General features: G+C 43.3%; 3 protein-coding genes across 7 annotated transcripts; 2 read left to right on the top strand and 1 right to left on the bottom strand.

Annotated features, from left to right (window-relative positions):
* The first annotated feature begins 967 nt into the window (after nucleotides 1-967).
* Nucleotides 968-4,612, top strand: LOC118229506 (doublesex- and mab-3-related transcription factor 1-like). Of its 2 annotated transcripts, none has more exons than XM_035421495.1 (4): nucleotides 968-1,880; nucleotides 2,240-2,490; nucleotides 2,780-2,903; nucleotides 3,653-4,612. In XM_035421495.1, the coding sequence occupies exons 1-4, from the start codon at nucleotides 1,250-1,252 to the stop codon at nucleotides 3,673-3,675; spliced, it is 1,029 nt and encodes a 342-aa protein (XP_035277386.1). In that variant the 5' UTR covers nucleotides 968-1,249; the 3' UTR covers nucleotides 3,676-4,612. The 2 variants fall into 2 exon arrangements, with proteins under 2 accessions (XP_035277386.1, XP_035277387.1); XM_035421496.1 differs by having other exon boundaries at nucleotides 969-1,691.
* A 3,781-nt stretch (nucleotides 4,613-8,393) lies between these two features.
* LOC118230433 (transmembrane protein 125-like) lies at nucleotides 8,394-12,219 on the top strand. Its single transcript, XM_035423447.1, has 2 exons — nucleotides 8,394-8,775; nucleotides 10,186-12,219. Exon 2 carries the CDS (start codon nucleotides 10,256-10,258, stop codon nucleotides 10,916-10,918), a length of 663 nt encoding a protein of 220 aa, XP_035279338.1. The 5' UTR covers nucleotides 8,394-8,775; nucleotides 10,186-10,255; the 3' UTR covers nucleotides 10,919-12,219.
* Nucleotides 12,220-12,570: 351 nt separating this feature from the next.
* LOC118229385 (LRR receptor-like serine/threonine-protein kinase RCH1) lies at nucleotides 12,571-17,090 on the bottom strand. Of its 4 annotated transcripts, none has more exons than XM_035421299.1 (5): nucleotides 16,991-17,090; nucleotides 15,243-15,360; nucleotides 14,602-15,085; nucleotides 13,987-14,049; nucleotides 12,571-13,472 (listed from the first exon to the last, which is right to left on the bottom strand). In XM_035421299.1, exons 1-5 carry the CDS (start codon nucleotides 17,011-17,013, stop codon nucleotides 13,078-13,080), a joined length of 1,083 nt encoding a protein of 360 aa, XP_035277190.1. In that variant the 5' UTR covers nucleotides 17,014-17,090; the 3' UTR covers nucleotides 12,571-13,077. The 4 variants fall into 4 exon arrangements, with proteins under 4 accessions (XP_035277190.1, XP_035277192.1, XP_035277191.1 ...); XM_035421301.1 differs by having other exon boundaries at nucleotides 12,571-13,469; XM_035421300.1 differs by having other exon boundaries at nucleotides 15,243-15,357; nucleotides 16,991-17,073.
* Nucleotides 17,091-17,580: the final 490 nt, after the last annotated feature.

Raw genomic sequence — 17,580 nt, 5'->3', positions numbered from 1 at the left:
TTAGTACAGTTTTAATTTAATGTAGCTTTATCAGTGTTTTCTTGTATATTACGGTTCTGTTTTCATCCATTCCTGTTCTGTACAAGGTCTTGTTTTTTGTGTGTATCCCAGAAAGACTAGATTCTGCATGTGCAACATTCATTCACACTCATTCTATATCTTACCGGTTCTTCTTCACTCTGTACTCACCAGGTTGTGAGTTGTGAGAGCTGCCCTTACTGACACTTGCCTTTACAAAATGAATATTATACAGAACAACTACTTACCCATAATCGGAATAAATAAGACAACATTTTACATTCACCTTTCAGTTGTGCAAATAAAATTGTACTGATCTTTTACACTAGTATGCTGTAAATGTTGCTGTCCTGTGAGACAAATCAAATGCAAATCCCTTCCGATTATATGTATTTTGTAGACTTGTCCATGATATGGACTGCCAGTAAAGGATAGGCTGCTAAGAGCCTCACTGACTGGCCTTTGTAGGTTATTTTCATATGACAGTGTTTTAGGACATTGCTGAAACTATTGTAGAATTACAGGTATTTCATTTCTGAAGACAAAGACATTTTGAATAAAACAAGTTTAAATAAAGTGCTACCTATTTCTAGAAACAATTCACTGTTTAGAAAAGGGAAGCAGCCAGTCACTGGTCACAAGCTCTAAGTAAATCTAAGAAACCGGCCCAATTAAATGTGCAGTAGGAGGCAAGATATGCCTTTATTATGATAACGTCTCTTATTCGTTGATGACAGTCCAACTTTTATTATGTAACAATTTGCTTATTACTTGTATACAGAACGAATTTACCATTATTACTCGTAGTTTAAAATCTTGATCGTTTGTTTGATCGTGGCTAACATTCTTTGAAAAACGAATTAACTCATGCTATTTCATATCATTACAGTTTTCCTTGGCATGTGCCATTGGTTTGTTAGCTACATGACCTTCCATTTGCTATAGAGTGCGAAGTAAATCGCAGTTTTGAAGTAACCTACACTTTTACCCAATCTAACAGCGTGGGAAAGATGTTTGTTAACTTTTCCCACCACAACACTGATACAATGTTTGGTATCACGTGTCCGATGTCATTTTCATGAGACTGGCCTGTCTGTCACATTTAATATTGCTATGTCAACGCTTGCATTTTATAGCACAGCAGCCAACGCTCAACATAGAGATACCCACCGCCGATTGATTAAATTAAATTCGAAATATATTTTAATCTTTTAGAATATCGAGGTCTAAAATGTCAAGGAATTCAAAACCAAACAGTCATTTGAGTAAGGCAAATACTCGCAAAGTTGCACGCAACCCGAAATGTGCAAGATGTAGGAACCATGGATTCGTTGTGCAACTGAAGGGACACGCGGGGAAGTGCCCGTTTTCTCCCTGCGACTGTTGGAAATGTTCGCTTATCACAGAGAGAACAAAAATAATGGCGATCCAGAGACGTATGGGGAAAAATCAAAAGGATGAGTCCTTGTCAAGCGTCAGCAGTAGCCTCAAAGAAACGCAACCACAAGCCGGCTGCAGTGCGGAGATCATCGATGTCATTAATGACCCCGCGAACGCATCTGTCAACGACAGCGGACCTCCCCACGATTCAACAGCTGGACACCGGCCCAGTGCTATCCAAAGGACGGAAAGCGTGATTAAGATGCCACCGGCTCGGCGAATCGAGGCAGACGGTAAGACGTACGCCGAGCTGGTTCCAGTGAAGTCCCTAAACGAAGGAACAACCAAAAGCAGCGAGTTGCGAGAGCAAATGGCTCAACAATCGGCTATCCACGGAGGCGGCCTTGCTGGAACAGAATTTAACCGGGAAGGCGCGCGGTATGGCGTCCCTTCTCTGTGGAATGCAATGCAAGAAAACAGAAGTAGGTGCACGTTTCCCGACTAGGGGGAAAAATAATTGTAGCTACCTACAGCTAACCAACCATCATCCAACTACACTGGGGCATTTAAAAAAAGTTAACTAACTAGCGTTAGGGAGTTACCCAACGCTAGATAATTAGCTAGTCTGCCAATTATCTAACATGTAGTTAGCTGGCAACATAAAAAAAAAAAAATTATACAGTATTGCTAATTAAGTTAGCAATATGCTAGTAAGCATTTAGCTACAAGGCAAACGTCAACAGTCTCCACAGAATGTAGTTTGCTAGCGTGCACCTAGTTTGTTTGCTCAGAACTGACATTATAGTAAATAGAATGTCTTTATTTTATTTTTTCGTTTCAGCTACGCCGCACTTCCCTGGCGACTACATTATAGCAGCGGTTGCGCAGCGGGACGTGTACTCCAGCGATTTAATGACCCTGCCGTTTCCGATTAAGTTCTACTCCCCCTACCCCAACAGCTACGGGTGCCCGGCTATTTTCCTGAACATGCCGCCACCCCCTGGACCTGGGCCCTATAATGATCCCCAAATAAGTTTTCCCAGTTTCCACCCCAGCACTGTGCCATATCCCCCAGACTCCGGACCTCTACAGGTAAGCGGACTGTTCCTCTTTTCTTATGGTGATGATGAGGATGTAAATCATGCTCAAGCCGTTGATGCACCAATGATTACGCTATATGTTACCCCCAAATGCTTTGGTTTTGAGGAAACACGGTTTTGTTGGATAGGTTATCGCTCACCAGCGCAGGCCTTACCCCATTACCAACCACTCAATGTGCTATGTAAGGATCCAGCTTATATAAAAGGACATTGCTCTTATGCGTGTGTAAAAGTGTAGATTCATTATTTTTGAGAGGTCTTGTGTGCATTTCCCTCCTCAGGAGTACCAAGCCCCCTTCGTCAACCCTTTGTCAATGTCAGCTCATTCTCTGGGCCCACAGGAGGAGCTCACCCTCAGACACCCCCCTTACCCCACCCTCCACAAGCACAGAGGACAGGGGGGAGGTATGTCACCTCAAAAAACACAGCAGATTCTATAAAATCTAACCAGATGGGCTCCCCTGCGATTTGTCTTTCTACTACAGAAAATTCTGGTTTCCAACAGGAGTTTTTGGTATTTTTGACAGTTTATGAATATTCATGAAGAAGTGTCCCAAGGCCAGAAATGTCCCAAGGCTGGAACACAGAGCTAGAACATTAGTTGCCACTGGGATTGTCATGGGTCACACCCTTTCATTAATATTCATGAGGCACAAAATCAGGAAGTTTTAAGCTTCCATTGTATAGACAGAAATGTGAGTATTGAAAGTATGTGACTGACCATCTGGTTAGTTTACAGCAGTGGTCACCAACCCTCTTCCTGGATATCTACTGTCCCGTAGGTTTTCACTTTAACCCTAACAAAGCACACCTCACTCAACAGCTAGAACTTGTTGAGCTGCTAATTAGTAGAGTCTGGTACATCAAATTAGGGTTGAAATGAAAACAGGATGGTAGATCTCAAGGAACAACAGGGTTGGTTACCACTGGTTTACAAGATCTGTGATACAGGCTTACCCTCAGCTGTATGAAGCCTACCTCAAAGGCACACTCACTGTGATATTGACAATTCTTTAATGACACTGTTCAGAATTAATACATTGTGTGCACTAATAGTGTTGGCTTTTAAATGCTGTCATTTGTAGCACCCCAAGGTAAATTTGGCTTAACATCCTAATGGAGACATACCTGGCTACTGTTCTTCTGCTCTGCAGGTGACCATGCGCACGGGAGCTGAAAGGTCCAGTGTGATCTGCGCAGAAGACCTGTGAACCTCTCAGGAAACTGCGTACAGCCAAAGTCCAAAACCTATGACCCGTAGCATCCATATGTTTGCAGTGCAGCACTGTAATATACAAACAAATCAAAAGATATGTTATATATTGGACTTACAAATTGAAGTGTAAGTCTAAAATGACAATGGAAACCTGTTTATTGCTATTCTCATTTCACCAGGTTTCCTATAATGTTCTTGAACTCTTGAACTTCAGACTGAGAAAATTACAGTCTACATTCGCCAGACATTTCCATCAAGAAACTGCAAGTACAGATGTCAATGTCAAGCTGGCGGAAGAAAAACAGTTACATTCTCACTCATCATTTAAAATGAAATTAATGTTTACCCAAATGTTTGGAGAGATAAAAAATTTTTTTGGTGTAAATTTTAAAGAAAATTACGAATAGGAGATTGTACTATTGAAATCATTTTTTAAATTCACTATTTAAATTGAAAGTAATAGTGTTAAAAAATAAACATTCTTGTTCATTCTCTGTTTTACGTAGTGGCTGTCTGGTTGTTCTCAGTAATACCCCTCAACCAACCAACAGCTTCACTTTGACTTGGTATTATAACCTCTTGGCAACTCTGAAATGGTATCACGTGTAACGTTGCCATATGTTTTATGTTGTCCATAGTATGTACCCTATGATGGATCTGTTAAGTGCTGTTGGAGGTGGGGAATGTAAACGTTTGGCCATGTTGTCAATGCAGTCCTCTAGTTAAATGTTCATGTTCAGATGTGTCATGTCTTCGTACAGTGCAGCATCAGAGTAACTTGCATGGTTCAGACTCTTAAGTTTCAAGCAGGACTGTTTAGCCTGTAGTGACAGAATCCAGCTTCTGGATTTCTCTGCATTTGTCTGGGTTTGTTCACAAGGTAAATCAATAAATCGACCACAGGACAAGTCTATTGTGTGTAGTTTTGTATTCGGTTTACTCTGTACTGAATACTGTATATTTTTTAAAGGAACATTGGGACTAAAATTAGTAGTTATGTCGAATGTAATTGTGGCTTGCAGCCTATTGTTGACAGTCAGGGTAAGTTGGAAGTTCACTTGCCTAAACATTCATTGGTCTTATTTTTGTGTTTTATGCAGACATGAAAACAAATTGGAGAGGTTAGATTGTAATTTATGCATGAGTACATGCAAGTACGAAATGAAGTTAGTCACAGTGTGCGATTGTGTGTGTACATGCCATGGTTGCACATGTTCAGAGCTCTTACTTCATATGAAGAGTATGTGTGCCATATCTGAGTAGAGACAGTATCAGTATGACCAGCTGGGCTAGCACACACCTTGTGTGATGAGTGCAGATTGGTCATTTCAGGTCTACAGGCAGAACCTGGAATAGAACGATGGATAAAAAAAATAGAATCAGCAAAGCATATTGATGGATATTTAGTATACATTCAAAGTGCCTTTTGTTTCACTGTGTCACGCAGTGCCGGTAAAAATGTACTTTAGTTTTGGGCTGAAGGGTATGAGTTCGAGAAGTACAGCATATTGCTGCCAACACTTGACAGAAAGTCACTCTGGATGGAAGTTAGAGAAGAAAGTGAAAGTTTGGGTCAACAGGGTTGTGTAGTAAATGTTCAATCTCTCCTAGTAGATGTGCTGCTGCACATCACCCATTTGAGCTTCCCCCCCAATCCTCCACACCTCTCTGTACACCTTACGCCACAGTACACCACAGCAATACAAATTAAATATTATTACTAAATGTTACTTGGTGTAACATCTCTTTACCCAGACTTCTATTGTCATTTTCACACAAAAAAATATTGGAATGGTAACGAAATTTCCCAGCTGCATCATTAACAAGGACAACACTGACGTTACACACAGGCAAAAATTATTTTGTGATTTAATTTTTACACTTCAGAAGGAACCATGGCAGTTTCCTGTTCTCTCTATGGTTTTAAAGAGTAATGCAGAAAGTGTGCTGTAAGATTCAGCATTTCAATGAAGGGACTTTCTGAGTCTAAGCCCCAACATATCCGCTTGCTGATCACAAACTGCAATTTGTCTGTGTTGTTGCCGGTACATTTCAGGCGATAAAAAGTCAATAGTCCTGAAACCAGTGTAACTAATTGTAGCCTCTCCATCACTGCAATATCCTTTGTCATTTCAGGAGAATGCAGACTAGCATGCATGCCCTCTGTAATGGATTGCTGGTTCCCCACTGTCCTACCCTGTCTGAACCTATGGCCTATTATAAATTACTCCATTGGATTTCCACCCGGGCCATTTATCATTTTTCTGCAACTTTTTTGGAGCCTTTTATGGGGTTGTACTAATTTCTGTTGTCTCGCTCCCCAATATAATCAGACATTTCTACTGGATCAGCATAGCCTATAATATTATGATCATATTCATGCCAGGGTCTTCTCATTGCTGTAAAATGAATCTAAAGCACTAATGTGAAAGCAAGTGATGATTAGGAGCAGGATAAGCACCAATAAACACAAATTTATCTTGCCATGTTTTATTTAAAAAATCTCGGGAAGCTCAAGCAGACTATTAATAAACCTGGGCCGTGTTCATGAGTGCTGTTATTACTCTGTCTCTCATGAGGGTTGTGTGCGATAGCACAGTGAGTCTAGATGCCTTGAAGACCGCACGTTCCAGGCGGATTTCACGGTTTTCTCTCTCTGTGGTCGGGGGTGCAACACAGACAGGATGGCAGTCAGCAGGTTTAAACCGTAATCACATTTGCACTGGCTCCATATAAGCCATCATCCTCCTGTCCTACGCAACTCAAAAATGGCAGTCCTATTTTCTGCACAGAAAGCCCTTTCTTTGTTTGCGTAACCTTTCCTTTTTCTCTGGTTTTATATTCTATTTTCCTTCTTCCCCAGCACTAGGGCAAGAGGCATTGGATTCTCATATTTACTCCTCAGCCTTCTGCACCAGCTTCATTATCATTAACGTCACCATCTAGGCATCTGCCCAGTGTAGTCAATCTCATTATAATGTGATTATGGCACCATGAATCATATAATTATGACTTCATGGAGACAGTTGATTTAACAATCTTACAGTAATGTAATTACTGAAATTATATGTGCATTATCACCAGACCACTGACACCAATGAATGACTCCATCTGCAATGTTATTAACTTTCGTGCAACAATCTACAAGAACAAGACCTAAAAACAAAAAGAAAAGGTGACACAACTTGCAGCTTGTGCTGCCGTCAGACTGTGGTTCTCCAGTTGGCCAGAGGGGGTCACTGGTGAGATGGACATGCATTCATTTAACTTCCCTCCCTCAGTGAAATCTGTCCCTGGCTGGTTGATGGGCAATTATGTTCTGCCCTGGGGGCAGCTTTCTACAGTCAGCACTGGAGCAGTACTGGAACAATGTATTAACAGAATTAGCCACCCAGCAGCAGAATAAGTAGTTATCCAAGAAATGAGTTCCTTTCTCCACAGTTCTTTATCTCAGGCTAGTTATCTCACTGTGCTACACTGTCTTTCACGTTGCAATGCATATTCTGCCCTCTAGTGTTGGAAAATTATAACATTTGAGTTTTATTGTGATGGGATTAATAGAACTCAGATAATCACTCATCAGATATTTTTATTATGGTATTTTTTGTAACAACGTTTATCATATAGACCTTGTATTATGTACACAACAGAAAATACACAATGTTACATTTTGTAGTACCATGACAGAAAAAGCATGTTACTGTTTACACTAGAGCTTCCTTTATATGGGGAGTATGAAAATGAGCTGAAATGGCTCTGAGCTGAGAACTCTGGAGTTATAGAGGGTGAGGGTGAGGGTGAGGGTTAGGGTTAGGGTCCTGTAAAGCATTTCTAGTATTTCCAGTTGAAAAAATACTTCAGTTTCTACACGTTAAAAGCTGCAATGAGGCTCCTTTATAGATATCTTAATCCTTGTATATAAAACCCTGGCCTACAGCTCAGTGTCCACATCAGTACAATGGGATATAGGGATATTTCCACTCAAAGGTGAGGGAGTACTGCCCCCTACTGGCTCAACAGCGCTGTTTCAAGCTGGTTTTCCCAAAGGGACTTCCATTGTATGTTATTAACCAAGTAAGCTAAACTGAGACTCAGCCACCAGGCAGCAGAAAGACACATGCAAAAGATAGCAGCAGTGAATTGCACACTTGCACAAAATGGATACACGTCATGGTAAGGAGAGGGATGTTCATCCTTGACACATATAAGCAGATACGCATTTTTGATTGTGTGTGAGACACCGAGCCAGCGAAACAGAAGGGGTTAGTGAAGAGAGCCCATTGTGGAGTAACAAGGCGAGATTAGCTAATGAGCATGACACAGACTGCCAGGTCACAAGAGAGCATTATGGTGGTGAGGGTGACATCAGGGCCATTCACGCAGGACAGTGATCTGTAGTCCTCTCCAGCAGCCCACGCCATCTAACATCTGCCAGCCCGCCGCGCGCCGTGTACACAGCTGGGTGATTTCACTACGCTATAAGAAGCACAACTGAGTATCGCTGATGGAGACCCCCCCAGCCCCCCCTCAACTCCTAGCAACCACTTCGTTATAAGAGGCGAGATTGAAGAGCCATGGCTGGGGGTTGGGGGGTTGGGGGGATGGGGGGGGGTTCAAGAGGGGAGGTGACGACCTCTCCAATTGTCTCTGGTAAGCGGGGGGGCAAAGAGGATTGGGGGTCTGTGCCAACTGTGACAGGATCAGCAGTGTGGTCAGGACTGATCTCACTGATCCCACCCCTGGGTCTCCTCCCAGAGCCTGTGAGTCGTAAAGGCCCGCCAAAAATCAACTTCATTTGACTCCGCCCCCCTCAAAATGCCAAGGAACCTAAAAATCATCCTCAGCTTTGCTCAGACACATAGAGACCATCACAGCGCTGCCATCCCATCTCATCTTTTATTCATCAAAGCGACAGTGCACTACCGGCTGGAAACATTTTATTAGACTTTTGTAAAAAAAATTTCACCTTGTTCTTCTTGGGGATTGGAGAGAGATGGTATGGGGTTAAGGGTCCCGCTGGATTTCATCAGAGCATGAAGCACAGGATGTTGACTCTGACAGGTGAGTTCCCGTCCTCATGAGCAGTTAGGTCACCATGATCTGGCAAGAAAATAGAGATTTTTGAGATGCATTCTATATTTTCAACAAAGTAAACTCTATTAGTAGGATTAATTGCTACACTACTAATGCTAATTTTAAGCCAAAGTGTCAGTTTGTGCAGTACAGTAGACCTGTTTATTATTATTATTATTATTAATAATAATAATAATAATAATAATAATAATAATAACAATAATAATTATTACTATTATTATCATTATTATTATCATTATCATTATCATCATCATCATAATAAAAGTTTTAAAAAATCACTTTTTTTTGGAATGCAAGAACTGCCATACATAATAAAATACAGGTAACATGTAAACACAAAGGCATGCTCATAATACATTTGCAAAAAATAGATCATGTTAATCAGATAATCTGTGCAGTCCCACTCAGCATGTTCAGGCAAAGCCAAGTCACCCTTTGTTTACATCTGAGCAGTCTTCCGGGCAAATCTGGGGCAACAGTTAGACCCGGGCAGTGTAACTGTGCCAAGAGAGAATGTGAGCATGTAGTAGGAAATCTGATTTCAGGTAAGATGACCTTAGCTTGAGCCCTGCCAGAGGTAATAGAGACAAGATGGGGGAAATGTGATATTGAAGGTGCTGACGGATTGGAAAATGGAGGGAAGTTGGCATAAGAAAAACAGGGGAGATTGCAGGGTAACCAGTCTTATCTGAGAGAACTACATTTTACCTGGAGAGAGCGCAAAAGGGATTAAAGAAGAAAAACAAATTTATAAATCCACTAAAAGAGAACTGGCTATATAACTGGAACACACTTTTCATCAAAAATTATTGGAACTAAATTAAGAGCACTTCAATCATTCAGGTACTAAGGCAGAAGAGGCAGCCATTGGGGAAAAGTGAGAATCCTGTTTACTATTTGACACACACGCACGCACATGTGAGTGTGTGTGTGTGTGTGTGTGGGTGGGTGCTTGCGTTCCTGTGTCTGTGTGTGTGCAGCGATGAGTGTTTTTGCTCGTTTTTTAATATTGGAAGGAATTAGCATCACGTTTCTATTCAAAAAAAATTTTGTATCTCACCATAAAAAAGCAAAAAGTAAACGGTGCCTTAAAAAAGAATGCTTGAAGTGATTTGAGAAACACAACATAACTGCTCACATTGGATATACTGAAACAAGTGCGTCAGATATGGCAATCTTACAAGGAACCTACACTACCCTGTACGCTTATGACAAGGAATCTAGCTATTATTTATGGATGTTAAAGTTGTCTGAAGGCCCATTTTATGTGCCTGTTTTCATCTTTGCAGGATTTTGCTGGCCAGTTTTATAAATAATGTGAATTCAAACTGTGCGTCTGAGAATGTTCTCTCACCTGGGTACCACTCCCCCCTCTAGCTCTTCACCTGGCGGCGGTGATCTGGTGAGACCCGGCACACGAGAAAGAGAGAGAGAAAGAGAGAGAGAGATGGCAGAGATGCAGGTCATCTCCACCCGTTCGCAGGTCCGAACCGGCCCGGTTCGCACCCGGCGGAACATTCCGGAGGAGCAGGTGGAGCTGTGGTGGTTCCGGGATCCGCGGAAGTCTCTGGCGTGCTACTGCCTCTCGGTGGCGCTGGTCCTGGCCTGCGGGGCGGGCGGGGTGGGCGTGCTCTCCACCACCACCGGCGCGTCGGGCGCGTGGCGTCTGGTGGTGGGCGTGGCGCTCTGCCTCCTGGCGCTGGCCGTGCTGCTCAAGCAGCTGCTGAGCTCGGCGGTGCAGGACATGGGCTGCGTGCGCAGCTGGGGCCGCATCCGCGCGCTCAAGAGCGGCGGCCCCTCCGACCACGCCCTCGTCCTGCTGACGGGCGTGGCTCTGCTGGTCTGCGGCTCGGCGCTGCTCGGCCTGGCTCCGCCCCGCCCCGGCCCTGGCTCCGCCCCCGACGACATGTCAGTCACAGGGGCGGTGCTGCTGGTCGGGGGTGGGACCACGGTGCTGGGTGCGGCCGGATACTCTGCCACAGTGTACCTGCTGGACCGGACAGGCAGTGGGCGGAGACTGAGGGAAAGGGTGGCGGCCATCTTTACCATCTCTGGCCGAATGGGTGAGACAGGGAGGGAGGCCACCTCCAGCATGGTCAACTTGCTCTGAGGGATGGGAATACAGTATTTATTATTATTACAGTAGACATATTATAATGCACTGTTTTCATACAAACATGGAAACAGACAGGGGTAATCAATGGTGGCACACACCATGAACACAGGCTGGGATCTTAAGTTGCAAGTTTCAAGCTGTGACTGTTATCAGTGGATGGAGTTGTGGATATTTTCATTTTATGGAAATCTTAAAGCCTTTCATGTTGGTTTCTGCATATCGCACAGGGAACATATTTTCAGAATGTATGTTGTTTCTTTGAACTGAACTTTGAACTCAAGGATCCTGAGATGAATTACTCTAGTAAGGTGGAAGTCAGCCAGGATTCCTTTGTTTGATAGGAAATAGTAAGAGGTTGTGTGTTGGTTTGGTATTCCATGAGGAAAACGTACACACTCACAGTAATAATATGGCACTATTCCCAGAGAAATTAAGGTTAGTGATATTTCATGGCCAAACTCTGGAAGACAAACAGAAATATGCATCATGACATGCATTTGTATATGAACATTAGTTCAAACAGATGGTCAAGTGAACATAATATTACAAGACGGTGTGAAGTATAAGTAAAATGCCACAGCGCAAAAGCAGATTAGCATGGATGGTTTTTGAAGGTACACTGTGATCTAATGTAGATAAGTGCCAAGAACTTTGTGACGCAATTATCATATTGGGCACCCATACAAGAAAACTGAAAGGAGTTGACAGTTTACATGCCCTGTGTTGTTGTTCATAGACAGGCCACAGAAACATCACAGAGGCCACATAAATAACGCCACATTAATAAATTAATGACTGCATACTGGCTGCTGCAAAAGACTGATTAAGTACAATTATGCATTACAAACCCCAGAGGGTCTGCAGGGAAACTGGGTCCTTACCACCTCACACATGTAAACAGCACTCTGACTCACCCTGGACAGGCCTGGCCTCCGGCTGACTGGGTTCGATTGTCCCTCGGTGTGTAACCCTGTGTGTGGTGTGTGTGACCGGGCGATGGTCCGATGTCGTCAGCGCTGAGCGCACGGGCAGGGGGCCAGGCGGCCGTGCTGGGTGACGCCAGCGGCTGCAGTCTGTAGCCTGGCAGCCATCTGCCCGCTGCTCTCCGTCACCCGCGGACAACGGCCAGATTCGCCACGTCACTCAAACCACAGGCCACCGACACACAGAGACGCGACGGCAGAACAGGGAGGCAAACAGATCACTGTAAACTTTGTTATTTCATTCAGTTATTGCCATATTGTACATTATTAATATATATTATTTATTAATAAAAGTCACCATTACTTACTGAATCCTGCAGTGGATACCTCCATTTGTCATTTAATGTTCCTAAGTTGAATTGTGATGTTTTTTGGTGGTAGATTTTCTCAAGCACATTTAAATAGCAATGGGATAATTCTGTACACAGAAATCAATCGATTATTTTGTACTCCTGTGCTGAGCTGAGCAGCCTGATGTCTCTCTCAAGGAATTTATGTCTTCATTTTATTCTTATTATCATCTTAACAGGGGAAAATCTATATTGTTGGCTCTGTGTTTGATTGGCTATCCAATTGCTAATATACTTTCCCCATAAATAAGCAAATAAAAAAATAATTCACATGAAATAGCAGAGCGACAATGGAGAGAGCATGAAGCAAAGCTTGATATAATTGGAGTCTTTATTAACTGTGGCAAGCATTCTAAATCTAAATGCCTGCTGTGAACAAATTAGTATCATCATTGTACAACAATAAAAGAGCATATACTTTAATCCGTTTAGTGAAAAAATATAAAGTGTGATAAATACATAGAAAACAGATCGTTTACAGATAGACAACTTATTTGCTATTGATTGCAAACTTTTCAATAGGGAGTGTCTTTCAAAAGATTAAAATGTGTGAAACGGGCACATCTGACACCAGACTGACCCTGTGTATTTTCTGGTCAGCTTTCCACCAGGAACAACACTGTGTCAGTGGTCTGGATGTTCAATTATTTACAGCAATGAGTCAATCAGTGTTAAACTGTGCACACTATGATTCATAAAAAAGTCATTGTAAACAAATAATTGGTCTAAGACAAGAAAAAAGTGGAGCCATATTGACATCCCACTGCCTCAGACCTCCAGTACTGCTATCCAATGGTAAATGGTCAGACCCCCAGTACCGCTAACCAATGGTAAACTGGAGGTCGTCGTCTTCGGTCTCCTCTCCCCCCTCCCCCTCTTCAGCCTCCTTCTCCGCCCTCTCCCTCTCGCTGGCCTGGATGTAGTTGTCCTCGATGAAGCCGTCATCGTCGTCCTCCTCCAGCCCTGGGCGGGGTTGGCCGTCGCCGTGGCGGTCATACCCCGGGAGCCCCACCCCCAGCCCCGCCCGGCTGCACTGGCTGGCGACGTCACCCTCGTACAGCAGGGCGTGGCGGTAGCTGGCCAGGTAGCGACGGAACAGCTTGCACTTGACCGCCAGGAGGATCAGGGAGGCGACGGAGAGGGCTGTCACCAGGGCGGCCATCAGGTACAGCCAGGTGTGCGTCGGAGTGGGGGCGTCCCCGCTGGGGGCTTCTGCTGTGAGAGGGGGGCATCCAGAGGGGGCAGAGTAAGAGTTCGAGCCCATTTTTGTTACAGGATTCACTGACTCAAGTGTGGCCTGCCTCAACACTGTGGTGATCACGTCGTCCCACAGATTCTTAAAAATGATCAAATTCTGCATTCCTACTGTCCTCTCCACTTTTTACCTACAGGAGGTTCCTGGTGGAAACTGCTCTCTCATTTTCTATATTACAGTTAGTGAATTGTACTTAAAAAGGAATATCTCAGGACAGAACATTTACATTGTTGTCTTTACAAGGCAGGAGAATCCTAAAAAAGTCTACTTGGTTACAACATTCATAAATTAAGCATTTTAGGCCAAATGTGGCTTACCATATGCATTGTATTGTGAAAGAATGGCATGAAATTTGATCCAGTTTCAAAGGAATAAACTTGAATGTGCTCACTTGTACTAGATCATACTGTGCTAATACCAAATGAGGGCACTCACTAATTATCAAATGAATAAGCAGAAGACCAGCAAGCTTACCTTTCAAGCTTTTGTTTTTAACTTCATCCTCTACCAGCAGTTTTCTGTGAAAGTTTGATGCACCTAACGTAAAGACAATAAGTATGTACATATGTAAATATCCTTTTCATTTCTTCCTCCTGGTTTTTTTCTTTACAGCATTCCTACAGTATTGCCTATCATGATTGTATGTATGCCTGTCCCATCATTGCAACATCCTACATCAACATTGGGGAAAGCTGGCACACACATCCAGCAAAGGACATGCAACCAGCTGCCAGTCCTTTTCTCTCTGTAGTCCACCTGTGCAGCTTGTGCAGCTGTACATCTGTGGAGCTGGATAACTTCACAATTTATGCGGGTGGTTTGCATGCACCCAGCTGAAAATAGGAGTTACTGTTGAAAAATGAGGTTTCCTGTATCCCCGGCCTTGCTACACTGAGGTTAACAGCTTAGTACCTTCATTAGTCATTATTTTCTCAGGGCAACCCTGTATACCAGGTCTAGAGGTTAGTTAGAGAGCAAAATTCCTGACCAGAGTCACTATTTTCAGTTGGGTTTTGAACAAGTGCTCATTAAAAATTCCCATGATCATTAGCAGACAAGCCAAAGGTCAGTGCATAATTCAGTCCGTACCTCTAGGCATGTCCCCCAGATCCAAGCCATGCCAAGCTCTGGGCCTAATTATCTGCTGTATACCCTTAAGCCAAGCCGGGGGAGGAGCCTTCAATTGGTCATTGCCATGGAGATCAAGGAAGGACAGGGCTGACAGGTCTCCAAGGGCAGCAGGTAAAGGGTCCCGCAGCCTGTTGTTCCCAAGTAAGAGCGTGTGCAGCTTTGGCAAGGCCTGGAATGCGCCAGGCTTGATCTCCGCTAGCTGGGTCGAGCTGAGGTCCAGGACATTGAGGTCCCGCAAGCCCGCCAGCGTGTCACTGTCCAGCAGGGGGAGGTAGTTTCCTGACAGGTTCAATAGGACCAGGCCTTCGAGCCTCCTCAGGGCCTGAAGGGTCGCGGGACGGGTGAGGTTCAGGGAGTTCTGGGATAGATCGAGCATGGTCACATTAGCCCACACCTCCCCAGGAACCTCTGTCAGCTTTCTCCCACTACAGTTGAAGTATGCCTGTTGGAAACAATTGAAAAGCATGGAACTAAACGTAGAACTGTCACCATTAACTTTTGATTAAGAAATTATAAGTTGAAGGCTTTTGACTTTAACTGATTACTTCAGAGCTTAAAGCCACCAAAAACAAGCAGGCACAGTCCCCACTCCTACCTACCTTTGTGGTGACAAGGTCACAGGGGCCTACTGTCCAAGGAGCAACGCCTGTAACCAAGTCCCAGAGATACAAGGCCATAAAGAGGCTTTGCCCCACTGACATCATGCTGCCCTCCCTTCTGTAGAGAACAATAAAGAACAAACGTCAAGGCGAGATATACTCAGTCAACGGAGACAGCAGAAACAGCTATTTTGCACAATTGTCCTCGCGAGATATACTCGTACCCGTAAAGGGAGCACTGCTGCCGAAGCATTCGCCCTCCTCCAATATGCTCCCCGACACCCGGACTAACCGGTCATGTCTGGCACGTTATAGCTTAGCCTTGACTGAGTCATGTCCTGGTGATAAGGCCTAGCATGTTTAACCCACCGAGCCTATATGGAACTTAATAGTCCCTTTATTCACTGAAATTCAACTAAAGTAATCGACTGAAAATGGATGATCCTTAGTAACCCTAGAGAGCTTCTTAGAAATAATCAATTTAATAATTTTAAAGCAGGGATCCCCAACCATGGTCCTGGAGAACCACCAGATCGGCCAAGTTTCATTGCTACTTAATACTCAACTGATTAATTAAAGCAGCTACTTGCATAGTTAGCTCACCTCACCTGGTTTTGTAAATCTAAACTGGATTGTGGAAAACAGCACACCTTGTAGCCCTCCAGGGACTACAGATGCTGGGGACTCCTGGTTCAAAAGTAAGCTCTCTTTCTCTCGTCCAACACACACATACAAACGCACACACGCACCGGAAATCTTTACAAACCATGCGGACAGTGCACTCTATAGGCACCTCCCCATTCCGGTAAATGAAGAAGTAGGTCAAGACATCCTTAAACTGACCCCTCCCTCGTGTTTGCATATTGTCACAAGATTTTCTACTGAATACCTCCGGATTGCCACAGCTAGTTTCCCGACTATGACTGCAATTCTTTTTGGTTTTTGATGGGCCAGCTTGCACGAACATATACCGTAAATGCAGATCACTCAGAAAACATAAGGACTACAGCTAGATATATTCTCTCCTGGCTTGTCAGGAGTAGCGAGGTGCTGAACACAACAATGTCAAAAAATTAGACTAATAAATACTGTAGTTCTGCCATGGCGGAAGACCCATAAGTGGCATAAACGAGACATACTTCCAGAGTAACTGACCTACAATCAGTATTTTAGTCCTACCTGGTTGATTGTCTTTCCCGTTTGGTACTCACCCTCTTCAATAATAAAAAATTTTAGTTAAACTTTTAAATAGACTAAAATATTGTTTTTTAAAGCAGTATTTTGAAGTTGAATTTATGATTATAGTTTTGCTAAATAACATAACAGCAATAAACACAATACCAAATAACCCGCTTGTTCAAATGAGAACCCTGTCCATAGTACCATGGCATAACTATCACATGCTCATACCATAAAATCAAAATTTCCTTGTATCAACTACAACTGAAATTCCTCATATTAAAAAAGTACTTCTTACATGTAATAAAGCGAGTAATGTTATCGTCCCTGTTGCAGTTTGAAGGCAGAAAGATGGCACTGTAATTCATCCGCGCATAAAATACATAATATTTGAATATTGACATGTCAACATGGGTAAGTCAAGACCCACTTGTGCTGAGTGCCAAGATACAGTGCAAATAAACCTACATTCAAGCTACCCGACTCATATGATCTCAGCGGGAGTGAAACAAATGTAAAGAGGATGGAAGTCATGCCATTTGCAGCAAATAGAAAGCGGTTTTACATACCTGCTTGTGGTAGGCATCACCATGATCCAAAAGTCTTTTACACTCCGATACCTATGACAGTATATTTCTGCCTTTCAAAATAAAATGGAGGTATGCTGTGCAAAGGTTAACAGTGTAACACTACCTACCCGGCTGACAGGTTAATTAGTAACTCCATAAGTAAATTAAGCATTCCCAACATCCTCTGCTTCCTAGTTTTAATCTAGTGTTACAAACAAATTGATTATACAATGAAAGGCAATATTGTAAAAGAGCTTGAAACCAATCATAGTGTTACTGTTTACACATTCAACTGCTTATCGGCTGGGGACAAATATTGACTCCCCTCCCCCTGTATATGCACAGTAAATACTGCAAATATTTGAATGATTGAGCGTATCAAGGTTACAGGAGGAAAATCGTGATATACACAGGCAGTGACAATGTTTGTCATTCAAATTGGCGCGTGAACTTCCTCCTCTCCAATTTCATGTTCTCCTTTGACCGTGTCTGAAGTTATCTTCCGGAACTGTTTTCTTGATGGCACAGCAGTTCATACCCACGAGAGTTAAGGCCCTGGATTCAATCAACACTAGTCCTTTTGGAACTAG

Source organism: Anguilla anguilla, chromosome 6 (assembly GCF_013347855.1).
Source record: "Anguilla anguilla isolate fAngAng1 chromosome 6, fAngAng1.pri, whole genome shotgun sequence".
Taxonomy (NCBI): domain Eukaryota; kingdom Metazoa; phylum Chordata; class Actinopteri; order Anguilliformes; family Anguillidae; genus Anguilla; species Anguilla anguilla.
Note: the sequence above shows the minus strand (reverse complement) of the source record. Positions and strands in the feature narration are given on the sequence as shown.

What these genes read in the sequence shown, in the direction of transcription:
- LOC118230433 (XM_035423447.1), top strand. Translation starts at nt 10,256, where the DNA reads ATGGCAGAGATGCAGGTCATCTCCACCCGTTCGCAGGTCCGAACCGGC.
- LOC118229385 (XM_035421299.1), bottom strand. Translation starts at nt 17,013, where the DNA reads ATGGTGATGCCTACCACAAGCAG. An exon ending in GTGATGCCTACCACAAGCAG is followed by an intron (nt 15,361 to 16,990) that starts GTATGTAAAACC and finishes TGTTCTCTACAG; the next exon opens with AAGGGAGGGCAGCATGATGT. An exon ending in TCTGGGGGACATGCCTAGAG is followed by an intron (nt 14,050 to 14,601) that starts GTACGGACTGAA and finishes TCTTTACGTTAG; the next exon opens with GTGCATCAAACTTTCACAGA.
- LOC118229506 (XM_035421495.1), top strand. Translation starts at nt 1,250, where the DNA reads ATGTCAAGGAATTCAAAACCAAACAGTCATTTGAGTAAGGCAAATACT. An exon ending in TGCAATGCAAGAAAACAGAA is followed by an intron (nt 1,881 to 2,239) that starts GTAGGTGCACGT and finishes TTTTCGTTTCAG; the next exon opens with CTACGCCGCACTTCCCTGGC. An exon ending in CAGACTCCGGACCTCTACAG is followed by an intron (nt 2,491 to 2,779) that starts GTAAGCGGACTG and finishes TTCCCTCCTCAG; the next exon opens with GAGTACCAAGCCCCCTTCGT.